Below are 16461 nucleotides of genomic sequence, written 5' to 3' on the forward strand. Positions count from 1 at the left end.
GTGGTTGCAAAAGGAATTCAAGGTTATATCCTCTTTCTACAGTTACAGAAGGGAAACATGAGCTCTTGCACTGATACAAAAATCTGCCATGTCTGAAACAACCACAAGAGGCCGACATATACTCACTCTTTATGAGAACACCACTGGGATTGAGTTGTCAGTGAGTCCTAAGTTCCATCATTCATTTCATAATTGAATGAAAATTATACATTAAATGAACACAAGTCACATTAGACTGTTAAGTAGATTTCACAGGCATCATCAAGCCTCTGGGTTGGTCTGCATATTCCAAGGGACATTGTAGGATAAAATAATCAAACACAACAGCCATGTCCTAACCCTAACCCCATCCCTACCACCATCCAGTAAACACACATACTCCTACGCCCTTATGTTAGCCAGATACCACACAAATATTCCGCCCACGCTGACACTTTACCTGTGCGAGCTGCTCGAACGCCAGCTCGAAGCCGCCTCTGTAGTTGGTGATACCCTTGGCCGTGATGCTCTGCACAGCATCTTTCAGCATCCTCTTGTTGCGGACGTTGGCCTGCACCAGGTTCTCAAAGCATGATGCGTACATGGCCTTGTCATTGAACTGGAGGGAAGAGGGAAGGAGGGATGATGGGAAGTGGAGGGAAGGCACTTGCGCATATTTTCTGTTAAATATGTGGCCTGTTTTCCCTTCGTTACGGAGTCATGCGGTGCCCCTTAAACATATAGGATTGGCTTAAACGAAGGTATTTCATGGGAGAGATTAAATTGATTCCATTTAAGATCCTATAAAAAAAACTAATTCTATTGACAAAATGTTATAAAGTAATCTACTTTATTAACACTTTAACTTCTTGGCTTTGCAGCTGCCAAAATGTGTCATGTGTGAAATGAAATCAGTCTTAATCAAAATCTGCACAGACCGAAGGGAGCTATAGGAGCAGAAGGAAGGATTGGCAGGCGAGCAGGTAGGGATGTGCAAACAGTGGCATAAGGAGGTAAAAAAACAACAAAAAAAGAGCTTGATTATGGAGGGATTATGCCATAGAGACAGACATTAAGTAACTGGTTGAATTACAATTACACAGCTCTACATGTAAAGCATCTTCAGATTAATATAGGTGAATAGTTAATGTGGAGGAACAGATGGAACCTTATCAACTTATGCACACACACACACACAAATATAAACCTATACACAAACACAGCATCTATGGAGGACTGGGACATGGCTCATTAATACCTAACATCTGTTTTGGCCTTTACTGCAGCCTTCCAATCATGTGCAAAACACACATGCTATAACACACTCTCATAGTGCGCACACACACACACACACAAATTCTGGTTTTACAGTGCTTTTATCATTTTTTGCAACACACAGTTGAATATCTTGAGATACTCACCACTGATCTCATGCAAATTCTTTTCTTTATTAACATTCGCTTGGCTCTGCAAAGCTGGTTGCATGACTGAATTGTACCTTCTGCTTTAGGTCATCCTTATTATCTAAAAACCCTTCTCAGGATTACATAAAATTTCAAATAAAATGTCAAATATACAGTTAATGACAAAATAGTGGAGATGGCTCTTGAAAGAGACTTTAACTTTGTATTCTCTGAGTACAATGACAAGAACAGCTGCAAATACAAGTCATGTTGCGATAAAGTATTGCATATTTTAAAAAGATAGTCAGCACTTTAGTAAAGTATATAAGATAATAAGGAACCTAAAGCCAGGATCTACAAGCAAAGGACAAACTTTCACACAATGTATGGGTCATCTCGTTGCATTTTTTTAAAGGAGTCTGCAGCTCACAATTCCAACTATTCAACATGTTGGCGGATGTTTCAGGACAAATACTGCCAAGACATTCGTCCTCTAAAAAGACACACACACACACACACACACACACACACACACACACACACACACACACACACACACACACACACACACACACACACACACACCAAACAATTCATCTGACTTGTAATACACATCTTAAAATATCTCAGACAAAAGCTCAGCAAGAACAGCATGCTGTATGTTCTTTATATAGGCTTGTGTATACAAAAAAATAGTTCAAATTGTTTATAGTAACTATCACTGTTCTCTACTGTTAAAGCCTACCTTTTTAGTGCATACACAAAGACCGTCTCAGTCTTTCCAATTAATAAAGTAAGATAATTACTCTGAAAATGTGTGTGTGTGTGTGTGTGTGTGTGTGTGTGTGTGTGTGTGTGTGTGTGTGTGTGTGTGTGTGTGTGTGTGTGTGTGTGTGTGTGTCTGTGTGTGTGTGGGAGAGTGAGACACCTTGGGGTAATCACAGCACAACATACTGGTATTGAGAAAGAAAGCATAAAGGATTATTTAGAAATAAAGACGCACATATATCTACTTCATGGGCAAAGGAGATATATATATATATATATATATATACACACTCTAAAACACAAACATGTATAGCCTTAGTGAGGGATTTAGCCAGAAATACATGAAACTATTAATTACACTATTTTATTATAAAAGCTTGTAACTGATTGTCCCTTCAAAAAGCTTCAAAATGCTTATGAAGGACTACAAACTGAGCTGCATGCCATCAACATAAGTTACTTATTACACTGCTGCCTTATTTCATTAACGCCAAAAGCCCTTTCACTTAGCTGATTTGAAAATTCAAAACAAAAACATAAACCATTACTTTATTAAGGGAAGTGAAAGAAAATGTAATTAATGGTTCATTTGGAAAGCCAACTTAAAATTAAATCCTTAACGTTCCCTCCCAAGCACAAAGAGGAGGAAAATAAGGATAAGAAGGAGATTTCAGGTAGAGTGCGGGCACATCCAAGTGCATTATGTATCCAGCGCCAAAGATGCCGTAACTGTATATGATCATTTTTTTAATTTGCATTCTTAGTAACTTTATAACTTTAAAAAAGGGGCAATTGGGCAATAACAGTTGGAGAGTTGAGGAATTTGCAGCCAGACAGACTACCTGTATGCTGAATTTATGCAAATGGTTCTAAAAAGAAAAAAACACTGGTGATTCATGCCCACTTTGTACATAAAATAAATGTAAAAGTAAGCTTGTGATGTGACATTAAGAAAAGATGTGGAATCAGTCATCTTTTCTCATCTAGCTCTTGGCAAGAAAGAGAATAAGCACTCCCAACATTTTAAATTAGGCTACTGCTTTAAGTCTTTCTTTTCTTATATTTGGGTTTAAAACATCTTCACCTTTGTCCAATACATTAAATGTAAACGAGGAAAATAATTCTAATAGTTCTCCTCACTCGTTTCACCAGAAAATACGTATTTTGGGGTTTTGTGTGAGGTCTTTGGCTAGCTGACAACATTAGCTAACGTATACAAGCTATGATCACTAAGTGACAGACAGCTGCAGTTTGATGGTTGCCTAGCAACAGCATAACGAGGTCGATTCCAGCAGTGGTTCTTACGCCTCAAAATAAAGTTAGAGTGGTGCTATTCACATTTTAGTCGTGAAAATCATTCCAAGTGTGATTGCCTCCAGTACGTCTCTCAAATTCCTCCAATAGAATGAAATAACCACTGTAACCACTTAAAGTTGTGTTATTTTTCTTCACACAACTAATATTGCTAGGAAGCATGAATCTGATTTATGCAGATTGCAATGGAGCTTTAAATAATGATAGATGAATATTTCCTTACCCCCTATGTCAGTAAATCCTTTGGTGCTGAGATTTCTACAGAATTTCAAATAGGATGGGGCCTTTTCCATTACATGCCGCTGATTCAAAGTATGAGTCATCAATACAGCACACATTCATTTGTTAAACTTGTCTTGTGGCATTTCAGGGTGTGGTCAAGCTATGTCATGTGCTCGCTCTATTAGGCACACATACTTGGGATTCAGCTCTGATGCTCTTGAGACATGTCACTCATACATAACCTTGCACAAACACACAAGCACACTCACACACATATACTGTATATAAAAATATATATACACAGATACATTGAGTCAGACAAATGAGCACACAAGCATGCATGCATCCATGCACATCTGCAGCCATTGTAAAGATCCATCCATGTGCAGTACATTAAGTCACTCAAAAGGTCACTGCCATGTTTAAACCAATGACTCAAACCATAGGAGTAAAGCTACCCTAACAGCCAAACCACAAATATGTCCACATTAACACTCAGCAATGTGTGCAACTGGAAATTCAATACGCATACACAATCATAAGAATGTCATGGACAGGATTTTGAAAAAAATAAAATGTAACTTGAAAGGATAGAATGTTCAGCACTTTAAAGGTCCCATGACTTGGTGCTCTTTGGATGCTTTTATATAGACCTTAGTGGTCCCCTAATACTGTATCTGAAGTCTCTTTTCCAAAATTCAGCCTTGGTGCAGAATTACAGCCACTAGAGCCAGTCCCACAATGAGCTTTCTTTAGGATGTGCCATTTCTGTGTCTCTAGCTATTGAGGAGGAGAGAGGGGGGGGCAAGGTGGAGGGTGGGGGTGTGGCCTTGACCAACTGCCACTTTCGTTTGAAAGCCATGATGTCTCTCTCTCATGGGTGGGCCAAATTCTCTGGGCGGCAAAGCAGAGAAAGGGGAGGTAACCTTCCAGATCGGCCCATCTGAGCTTTCATTTTCTCAAAGGCAGAGCAGGATACCCAGGGCTCGGTTCACACTTATCGGCATTTTTAGCCACTGGGGGACCGAAGGCAGGCAGGGGGAAATGCATGTTAATGTTAAAAAACTTCATAAAGTGAAATTTCAAGCCATGGGACCCTTAAATAAAATATTATTATAAGCCGCATTTATTTCTACTGGTGATGAAAGTTAGGTATTAGCTACGTGAATACTCACATAGACCACATTTACGTAGTCATCGTCAGAGAGGGTCTCCAGCATCTTGTTGACGGAAGTTCGGATGAGTTTCAGGGTGAGACCCGAAACGCTGCCGCTCCTGCAGTTTGGGACAAAGACGGTCTGTGTTTTACAGCATTAATCAATATTAATAAAGCTATAGTGTGTAGTTTCTGTCGCCCCAATGAGGAATTCTAAGTAATGATAACAAAACTGTCGGTGCATCCAAAGACACAGTGAGTTAAAGTGCCATCGCCGTTTCTCAACTTGTGCCTTGCACACAAACTGTAAATGTTAGCATAACATTATTAATAATAAAAAAATATCAGTGTTCAGCATTGTCAAGACTAGACCCATTTAATAATTTTCTATATTGTACTGCTCTTGCTAAAAATAGATGGGACCCCTGCCCTGATGGATCTATAAATACACAACTTAATTGGTTCCTGCAGGTAAAAAAATAGAAAAGGACAGAAACTAGAAAAATGAGGAGTGGAATTTCTTTCACCAAAGCATAAGAGAGGCAGTTTTGAATGTCTAATAAGCCTCATCAATCTTCTGTGTGCCAATTACCAGAGCTGTGTTAAGAGCTGCAAGTGGACAAATTTTGTTTTTCATTTGCGCTGTCATTTAGCCCTGGTGCTGTGCCATGAGTGTCATTTATAATGAAACTCCACCTGAGCAGTAGAATTTAGACAAATCACGTTGACGCTGACAAGAATACACCACAATGACATATTCTTGCATGCAGCAAGCATTTGTTGTACTGTAGTGCCACTGGTTGTGGTAAATAATGACATGGGTAGGAAAATAGTAAATCTTCGGCAATCACATTAAAAAGAAATTAGTAGTAGTAGAAAGGCATTAACGATAGGGCTGGTGTTATTCAATATTTTTCTTATGGTCAAATTCCAATAAAAAGACCAAAGTCCATTGGTTCCTACTGAAGATTTAAATCCTCCAAAAAATGAATTTTCAATTCTTAAAATAGCTGGGCACTGTAGTTTTTCGCAAACATTACTGAAACAGGAGTAACGTGTATTTGTCTGGGACTACTTATAGCCGCAGATGAATACACATTTGTTGCTCTAGTGAGGATTTACAGTACATCAAGTAGTAATGAAGGAAAATGTGACCCAGTGCAACTATGTGGCTCATTGATCTCATTTTAATTATAATTTTTTTTTGGACAAAAAAAGGACGTCTATTGGACAGAGGAATAACCTATATCAGGCTTTGGATAAACAGGCAGCACTTGCTAATAATATCAATTCATTGTTGGTTTTGCTCTTTTCAGAGGATCGTATCGACAATAACACAAATGTAGAATATTGCCCTTACCCTTAAAGTTTTCCCAGTTTTCCCTCTTCTACACAAAAAAAGGCTACTTATTAAGATGTAAACTATGAACTTGTGGAGACATATTTATGTTAATTGTTGTTTGGTTTGCAGATTTAAATATCCTTAATTGGAAAGGGGTTTCAACCGTTTGGTCTTGGTGAATACGGAAAATAAACCCCCTCTTCAGTTTTGAAATGGACACTGTGAAATCAGAAAACTTTCAAATTGTATGTTTCTGAAAAATGATCCGTAGTCCTATAATCCGAACAAAGAGCGAACTGCTGTAGTGACAGATATTGCTCCATAATCCTCTTTGAACATACAGTATTGATGTCATAAACCGCTCCTTTAAACCTAAACTTTTGAGGCATAAATTGCTCATCACAGGAAGACACAACTGGACTGTAAATGATGATGTCGTCCAATACACTGACTGCTTTTTGTTTGTCAATGTCACATGAGTGCTGAGGCAGCCGTGGGCACAGCACAGTCAGAGAGTTAGCATCAGGGCCTTGTGGCGCACAAAATCAAATCAAATCTGACTGTAATAGATGAATCATAAGGTTATCACTCACGCATCCACCAAGATCAGCATGTCCTTGGGTGACGCTGCCCCCTGAATGTACCTGGTGAGTAACAACAGACACATACAAAGGGTAAGGACATTGAGCACATAAAGAAATGTACATATGCACAGTAGTGCACACACACAAGGGAATTATTATAATGCAGAAATGATTTTTAAGGAATCTACATAACACAAACCTCAGCACATAAAATAGTGATGCAAGCGTATATTTTGCAGTCTCCTCACTGTTATCTCTCTTTGAGCAGGTAGGCAAATATCACTCTTATCTTTTGCGTTTGAAATCAATCAGACCTTTGACTGTTTTAATTACCTCTCTTCTCCCATTTCTTTAATAAACAAATAGCTGTTTGTCTTTGTTCAGAGCTCGAGTGTTCAGTAGCCGATGGGGATTTTGGAGGCTAATGAAATTTAATAACATGGTTAAAAGAGTATTGTTGGCTTTTCAGACAGAATTTAATAAATTGTAGGAGACTAATGAAGCTTTTGTGTTGGTACCCTTTGATCTGCAGAGGCTTAATCATCATAGTGCCCTGATGTCTTTGTTTGAGTGGGTTTGGCTTTGGTCAGAGACCTGGATTTGATGGTTTTAAACTGTGTGTGTGTTTGTGTAAAGATGCCATAATGTGTAATCAGTTTATGCAACATGCAAATACATGTTTTTGAAAATTTATGTGTGATATGACCAAACTGCCCATCCCATTATAAGTGTCTACACTCACCACGGTCGCCTGCGCACATCGTAGAGGTCGATCTTATTGGCTGAATTGCTCGAGTCGATCCAAGGGGATGCTGGGATTTGGCAGAAGGAAGAAAATGGGGGAAAGGAGAGTATGTTTATTCACATAGGCTTGGATTTAAGGTACTTGAATATGTGTGTCTTATGTCTTATATTCCTATATCTTAATGTATCTTAAAATAATAGTTTATAAGCTAATTTGCTTTCTTGTTGAGAGTTAGATGAGAAGTTCCATACCACTCTGATTTCTGTGTGTTAAGTATGCAACCTGAACTAGGAGGCTATTAGCTTAGCTTAGCATAAATACTGGAAGCAGTGGGAAAAGATAGCCTGGCTCCAAAGTTCAAAGATGTTCCTACTGGCACCTTTATAGTTCTACACACACACATCTCCTGTTTAATCCATAAAAAAATCGAAAGGTAAAATTGGCCAGTTGGGATTTTACAGGTAGTTAAGTACTGTAACTATGACTTGGTGACCAGCAGCCACTTCTTTAAGCTAAGCTATGCTAATTGCCCCCTGCCAGCTCGTTAGTTAGCGCACAGCCATGCTAGTAGCATTGATATTTTCATGTACTCTTAGAGTATGGTATTCCCCATAATGTTTCAACTATTCCTTTATTACAATCATTGAGGTATTGAGGACAATTCAAAAGCAAACTCTCATGTCTCATGACTTTTGTGGTGAAGGGCATGTTTTTGAAACAGAACATTAAGAGATGGTCATGACCATATATTTACATTACATTACATTACTGGCCACAGGAAGGTCAGAAGGCTGTTTGGAGTGACCCCATTGGCTGCTGGGCTGCTCACCTGGGTAGTACCGAGCCAATCCGGTGGCAGAGCCAAACACCTGCCAGAGGATTGAGGGATCTTCCTCTTTGTTTTTTCGGAAAGTGTCCTCCAAGGCCTCTGTCCAATTTAGCTCATTCAAAATTATGGTGGCTGGAACACACACACACACACACACACACACACACACACACACACACACACACACACACACACACACACACACACACACACACACACACACACACACACACACACACACAGAGTTATATTTGTACAGAAGTACAACATCATAACAATCACAAAATGTCAATGTTTCCATTTATTCTGAAAAAGCAATTCTGAAGGAGAAACCAGCTTAAAAGCCTTAATACACATATTTGCCAGTATTAGGCTACTGACAATGACTGGCTGAGAGGAAGCCTTCCCACAGATATTTAAACTGATTTCAAGCTGCTATGATGAGATATTTCCATTTCTCTCTTCTCATTACTTTTTTGCTCTCAAAACAAAGGCCAAAATCTGTTGCGGTGGAAAGTGAGCAAAAGAGAGGAGAAAGTGGAGAGAAAGGCAAAAACAGAATGATTCAATTTGGTATTTCTGGAAAAAGACAAAACCACCTTCTTGGTACTCTGGGGACAGACATACAGTAAGCGTTTGTCTGCAGGAGCTCTTACTGGCTTAATGCTCCAACAATCTAGTTTGATCAAAAAAGGCAGCGCTCTGCCTGGGAGAGTGGGCAGCATGTCAACCTGATGCTGTGCATGACTCATTGGTGTGTGTGTGTGTGTGTGTGTGTGCGCTTTTGTGATAGCAACTGGATTAAAAAAACAACAAAGAACAATCAGGACGAGACAGGGGACAACCAGGAGGTCCGGGTTTTGCTGAGGCAGACTCATTCGTGACAGACACCTAGAAGCTATGTGGTTAAAAGTGAGTTATGGTGAGTTAGTGTAAAGCACCTTTACTCTTAACTCAGTTAGAGAATTAGATTGACAACTCAGCAGGAAGAGACGAGCAGTGAACAGTGTGTTCTAGTCTGTTTGGAGAAAAAGTGCCAACCAAAACTCAGTGTCTTTTAACTAAGTAAATAAGCAACGCCCTGCCATGAAGTCTAGAAAAATATTCTTTTTTTTTCCTCGCACCTTCCCACTTCTCCCTCGTTTTCTCTGCTCACTGTCCTGTGGCTCTCACGCTCCCTCTGGCTCCTCACTCCTTCCCCTCCTCACAACCACCTCCTGTACCAAGACTCTATTCCCACGCTTTGTCGGCCTTAAATTGCTCCCTGTAGTATTGTAGAGCAAAGCGCATCCCAATGATAAGTGGTGACAATTTGTTCAGGCCTCATCTGCCAGCCCCCAGAGGATGGCCCTTAATGGATTAGTCCTGTTGGTTTTTGTGAGATCAGTAACAAAAAATCTCAGCGTAACAAGACCTCATTCGGGAAGCATTGGTATTTCTCCCTCCCCCCCCAATACTGCACATACTGAACAGTGAACTAATAAGGAAAGATCACATTCAGTATTTCATTTGTCCACCAGCTGCCACTGCAGAAAGTCAATGTAGTGACCCAGCTATTAGGCGATTTGTATCTGTACATGATAAGGAAGACAGACAAAATAAATGTCTGCGAGGCAGAGTGCGTCCTTACTCACTGTGTCCGTTTTATGCGTTTCCCCTGTGTTAAATTGACAAACCCCTTATAGTCTCCCACGGGAATTTGGATGCAGACACACCCCAAATGGGCAGGTCAGGCCCCACTAACCCTCAGCAACAATATCAAAGGCGTGGCAAGGCCGTGTCCTCCAAGGTCAGCCAAATACTGGAACAAATCGCAGTTTTAGTGTAAACAGATCCATCTCTGTGGCAATAATGTTTCTGTTGCTTGCTCGAGGTCACCATGATAAGAGGAAGAAATGATAAGTATCACAGCAGCAACGCAAGTGCCAGTGAGCTCTATTTGTAAGGTGTGGTGCCATGGCCTGAGAGACATTGGAGGGGAGGGTGCATGTGTTTGTGTGTCTGTATACTTAGAGCAACAAACGTGGATATTACCAATTCCTAAAAGAATTTCAGTAAACATGTTTTTCTTCAGGGGTGGAAAAACACTACATGATAAATAATAAAGCAATGTCTATGAACAACATAATGAGTGAACAGAGAAAAAAGGAGATGAAATATAGAAGAGCGGGAAGGAAGCCACTGGCAGTGGTTTTCTTTGAATAATTACTTTTAATCAGCTGGCACTGAGCAATTGTGCAGGACTTGTGTAACATGTAACCTACGCGTAACCCATATGTAACATGTACATGTAGACTTGGGTTGGGCATCATTTTGATTTTAACAATTCTGATTTAAATTCCGATTCTTCATTTCGATTTCCGGTTCTTATCGATTCCAATTCTTTAAGGGGTGGAGTTGAAACTGGTCACATATTTCACAGATAAGAGGAAAATTTTCTTTCAATTCAATGGTGATTTACAGTTTCACTGGGCTTGTTTAGCCACACTTTAGAGCGCCACTTTACTGGCTGCAACACAACAAGTGTCTGGAAGTACAGTGGCCGCTACGGAAACCAAAACTTGCTCATGTTAAATTTGGAAACAATGATCGGATTCCAAACCAAATTTTCCAAACGATTCCAGACGATTCCAATAAAGAAACGGTTTCATTGGAATCATAAATTTTTAAACGATGCCAAGTTGGAACCGGTTCTCGATGCCCAATCCTAGTACAGACATGTACATATTACCACATATAGGTAAGGGTAAAAATCAAATCAAATGTGGGCCCGCCATGAGAAGGAAAAAAAATGAAAAACGGGCAATGAATGAACAACATGTTCCAGTGTGCAGCATTTTTTTCCACCTTTACAGTCATTATCTTAAAGGTTCCATGGCATGAAAATTTTACTTTATGAGGCTTTTTAACATTGATATGTTCCCCCAGCCTGCATATGGTTCCCCAGTGGCTAGAAATGGTGATAGGTGTAAACCGAGCCCTGGGTATCCTGCTCTGCCTTTAAGAAAATGAAAGCTCAGATGAGCCGATCTGGAATCTTGCTCCTTATGAGGTCATAAGGAGAAAGGTTACCTCCCCTTTCTCTGCTTTGCCCGCCCAGAGAATTTGGCCCACCCATGAGAGAGAGACATCATGGCTTTCAAACAAGCAAAGTGGAAGTTGGTCAAGGCCACACCCCCACCCTCCACCTTCCCCACCCCACCCTCTCTCCTCCTCAATAGCTACAGACACAGAAATGGAACATGCTAAGGAAAGCTCATTGTGGGACTGGCTCTAGTGGCTGTAATTCTGCACCAAGGCTGAATTTTGGGAAAGAGACTTCAGATACAGTATTAGGGGACCACTAAGGTCTATATAAAAGCATCCAAAGAGCACCATGTCACGGGACCTTTAACAGCTATGGCCACCTTGGTGACGTAGGGATTCACAAGGCTAGTTTGTGAATACTGGAGCTGACAAGCTAACGGATTGCAAGTCGGGAGCATGCTAGTGCCTGTCAGTCACAATAGCTTTAGCTTCTTTCTATTTTCTCCGTATGCAGTTTTGTTCTCCGGATTGTACGTACTTTCACTAAATAAAAACTTTTTTTAATTGATGAAATAATGCAACAAACATAAAAGGGTAGAATTCTGGATTGAGTGTCAGAAACATGTAACAAACCAAACAGTTACTGCAAAAGTTAAAATAAAGACTTAAAAAAAGCAAATTTGCAAACTACCAGTTGCGCTTATTAGCCAACAGGGGAAATTATTATAATTTGGACACCTTGCTACTGCTTTACAGTGCAAATTTGTGTGACAAAAAAGTTGAACTTGACCTGAAATTTTTTTTGTGGATTTACTTTGACCCCAGTAGTGAGTCCACTGAAATTCAGCACCGTAAATGGCAGTGTGACTACGCACTTAAGTCTACAAATTACAGGTATACGTTTGGTTGTGAGTCTTTTATTAACAGGTTGGGTCAGGTCCAGAATTGATAACGGTAACGGGTTGGTTACAGTACTGAGCTTTCTGGGTCTGGTCTCGCAAACCTGCAAGACTCTGGTTGGACCTATTTGAGGTTTGTAAATGTTGCTACATTGAGTGGTCACCATTTAAAACAACTCAAAATGAGGACTGAAATATCTTTGCTTCAGATGATAATATATTCAGCAATGCCCAGCCATGCCAGCTTCATAAATCACTCTATTAAAAAAATCACAAGTGAAGACATGAAAAAAAAAGAATGATTCATGGGGCGATAAGACATGGGAACTGAATATGGAAACAAAACTACTGGTACTACTAAATATTCCCTGTGAGGCATGTAGATGCTTTCAAAAACAAATCAAACAGGATTCTGGCAGTGAGTGATGAGGATGACGCTGGTGAGGATGGAAAAGCTGCGCGGTGTCTTGCCAAGCGATGCCCTGTGGTGTTCTCTGTCATCAGCTAGCTGGTGGCTGAAACTGCCTGTGCGTTTGAAAGTAATTACATGGTCGGGGCTGAAGTGGTGAGAACCTGCAATCATTGTATCAGAAGGGGCCCTGTACTCGATGATACTTTGCCACTCACTACTGATTGTGACATGAGCACAGACGCATCCTTTTTGTAAGCATTTACACAGCACTGAAATACAGTCTCCCTAAAAAACTAAAATAATCCCCTAAGCATTTGGGGCAACACATACTAGTGGCGCATGTCATTCTTATTATTTTCCATTAAAGACCAGAAGACACATCTCGCTCCTACATCCCAACATCAACACATGTCAACTCTCCAGCAATTTAATGCACTTACAGTGCCTTGCGAAAGTATTCGGCCCCCTTGAACTTTTCGACCTTTTGCCACATTTCAGGCCTCAAACAAAGATATAAAACTGTAATTCTTTGTGAAGAATCAACAACAAGTGGGACACAATCATGAAGTGGAACGAAATTTATTGGATATTTCAAACCTTTTAAACAAATAAAAAACTGAAATATTGGGCGTGCAAAATTATTCAGCCCCCTTAAGTTAACACTTTGTAGCGCCACCTTTTGCTGCGATTACAGCTGTAAGTCGCTTGGGGTATGTCTATCAGTTTTGCACATCGAGAGACTGACATTTTTGCCCATTCCTCCTTGCAAAACAGCTCGAGCTCAGTGAGGTTGGATGGAGAGCGTTTGTGAACAGCAGTTTTCAGTTCTTTCCACAGATTCTCGATTGGATTCAGGTCTGGACTTTGACTTGGCTATTCTAACACCTGGATATGTTTATTTGTGAACCATTCCATTGTAGATTTTGCTTTATGTTTTGGATCATTGTCTTGTTGGAAGACAAATCTCCGTCCCACTCTCAGGTCTTTTGCAGACTCCATCAGGTTTTCTTCCAGAATGGTCCTGTATTTGGCTCCATCCATCTTCCCATCAATTTTAACCATCTTCCCTGTCCCTGCTGAAGAAAAGCAGGCCCAAACCATGATGCTGCCACCACCATGTTTGACAGTGGGGATGGTGTGTTCAGGGTGATGAGCTGTGTTGCTTTTACGCCAAACATAACGTTTTGCATTGTTGCCAAAAAGTTCGATTTTGGTTTCATCTGACCACAGCACCTTCTTCCACATGTTTGGTGTGTCTCCCAGGTGGCTTTTGGCAAACTTTAAACGACACTTTTTATGGATATCTTTAAGAAATGGCTTTCTTCTTGCCACTCTTCCATAAAGGCCAGATTTGTGCAGTATACGACTGATTGTTGTCCTATGGACAGAGTCTCCCACCTCAGCTGTAGATCTCTGCAGTTCATCCAGAGTGATCATGGGCCTCTTGGCTGCATCTCTGATCAGTCTTCTCATTGTATTGTGATTTGTAGTGGTCTGATACTCCTTCCATTTCAATATTATCGCTTGCACAGTGCTCCTTGGGATGTTTAAAGCTTGCGCAATCTTTTTGTATCCAAATCCGGCTTTAAACTTCTCCACAACAGTATCTCGGACCTGCCTGGTGTGTTCCTTGTTCTTCATGATGCTCTCTGCGCTTTACACGGACCTCTGAGACTATCACAGAGCAGGTGCATTTATACGGAGACTTGATTACACACAGCTGGATTCTATTTATCATCATTAGTCATTTAGGTCAACATTGGATCATTCAGAGATCCTCACTGAACTTCTGGAGAGAGTTTGCTGCACTGAAAGTAAAGGGGCTGAATAATTTTGCACGCCCACTTTTTCAGTTTTTTATTTGTTAAAAAAGTTTGAAATAGCCAATGAATTTCGTTCCACTTCATAATTGGGACCCACTTGTTGTTGATTCTTCACAAAAAATTACAGTTTTATATCTTTATGTTTGAGGCCTGAAATGTGGCAAAAGGTCGAAACGTTCAAGGGGGCCGAATACTTTCGCAAGGCACTGTAAGAGTTGCATTGTTAAGCACTTTTAAATTCCTCAGTAACACAAATTCTCGCCAATCATTCATTCATGTTTTTAGATGTTTTTGAAAAATTTGATTTCTCTCATTAAGCGATATCAATAGTCTAGATTTTAGTTGTAAACTTGTAAGCAGCAACATTGTATGATATGTCAACACCCAGTTGATCCTGACTGGGATAGACTCAATCCAAATGTATCTATTTAGCCATGATGCTTAAATCGCACCTTAAAATCGGGTCCTGCCTTTACAAACACATGAGTGGCTGAAGAATTAAAGACGACGGAAAAGAAGGAAACGTTAAAAACAGCAGAAGTGAATCACATTTCAATTCCAGTGATGTAAATATAAGTGTGTGCCTATGGTAGTGATGTGTGAAGACCATCTGACAAATAGGTGATCATTTGGTATTGCCACAGGAGTGATGACTTGAGTGTAGTTATGTGAAAATGTGTTATATGTATTTGTGAAAATCAACAAGGCGATGAAGGTGTAGATTTAGAGACACGCAACACTCATAGCGGCTATGGGGAGAAATGATACCAGCACACACGTACTTATTTATTTCTGTAGCATGAGAAAGGTGTTGAGGTGATAAAGGTGAGCAAAACCCATTTAGTAATCTCCGCTGCCTTTCGATCAAGAGCAATTACTCCCAGTCAAGCCTTTTTTATACGCCTCACGAAATAGGACATGTATCAAGTGGCATAAGAGTGCAAAAAAATAAAAATCTTTTTCTACACTTTGCCACAGGGGCCGTGACTTCGATACAAACACGCTCACATACACAGTGTCACAGTATCTCAGCACGTCACAGAGTATGTGTGTCTCGGGCTGACACGTGCCACACAGTGTTGATGCAAACGGGCATCAGACGAGCCTAGGATCTCCTGCCAAGGCCGCGACGCCCTCCCCTCATCTCCACTTATCGCATACACGCCAATCTGCCCAATGAGCGAGAAGACACGCATACGCAGCCATGAGATCCATACAGTAGGTGCATGCGATGTGACACACACATGCCGATTCTCACACCCCAGGTGTTTCTTCCCCTCTCTCTCTCTCAAACACATTCACACACACAGACAAACTCTGATTCATCTCTAGTGTGCATGCACGCACACACGTAAACACGATAATGAATCCCAGTCTGACCACCCACACTGGATCAGCAGGGACAATGGATTCCAATCAGAAGGACTAATGCGGGGGAGAAAGACAGTAGCACATTTGTCTCCACACACCTTACTATTAATATGCTTAATAAAGTGGAGCGAGGGATGAGGGGAGGGTGGAGTGATCAAGGGTGAAGGGGTAGAGCTGTTTAGGAAAAGGATGGCAAGGAAGAAGAGAGCAAGGCGATGAGGAGAAATGAAAAAAGGGCAAAATAACTAGGGGTAAGGTAAAGGTAGGGGTAAGGAAATAAAAAACAACGAGAGGAAAAAGAGAAAGAGAAAGGTATGAAAAGGGGTGGGTGTTGCGGAGGAAGTCTAGCGCAATTTAAAAAGAAGATGATGTTGATGACACATCTCTCCTTCAGCATCAGTAAAAGCCACAAGGACACCAGCCTTGTCTAGACAAAGTCCTCTAATCAAGTAACCAGTCCTTCCTCCACCTCCACACAAGATAGAAAACCAGGGCGTGTCTCAGTATGTGTGTCTCCTTCTACACGCGCGCGCACACACAGTTATATTTGTACAGAAGTACAACATCATAACAAGCACAAAATGTCA

General features: G+C 40.6%; 1 protein-coding gene across 7 annotated transcripts in view; it reads right to left on the reverse strand.

Annotated features, from left to right (window-relative positions):
* Positions 1–16461, reverse strand: part of cacna2d1a (calcium channel, voltage-dependent, alpha 2/delta subunit 1a) — a 101071-nt gene that overhangs the window by 30672 nt on the left and 53938 nt on the right. For 4 of the 7 annotated variants that reach the window (XM_039791757.1, XM_039791756.1, XM_039791752.1 and 1 more), the window contains exons 7-12: positions 8343–8474; positions 7511–7580; positions 6778–6828; positions 4862–4961; positions 918–926; positions 440–598 (exon numbers count right to left, since the gene is read on the reverse strand). In XM_039791757.1, the coding sequence (XP_039647691.1) occupies positions 440–598; positions 918–926; positions 4862–4961; positions 6778–6828; positions 7511–7580; positions 8343–8474 (521 nt within the window). The remainder of the gene's footprint in view (positions 1–439; positions 599–917; positions 927–4861; positions 4962–6777; positions 6829–7510; positions 7581–8342; positions 8475–16461) is intronic. The other 3 variants (XM_039791758.1, XM_039791755.1, XM_039791759.1) reach the window with 1 other exon arrangement.

Source organism: Perca fluviatilis, chromosome 23, assembly GCF_010015445.1.
Source record: "Perca fluviatilis chromosome 23, GENO_Pfluv_1.0, whole genome shotgun sequence".
Taxonomy (NCBI): domain Eukaryota; kingdom Metazoa; phylum Chordata; class Actinopteri; order Perciformes; family Percidae; genus Perca; species Perca fluviatilis.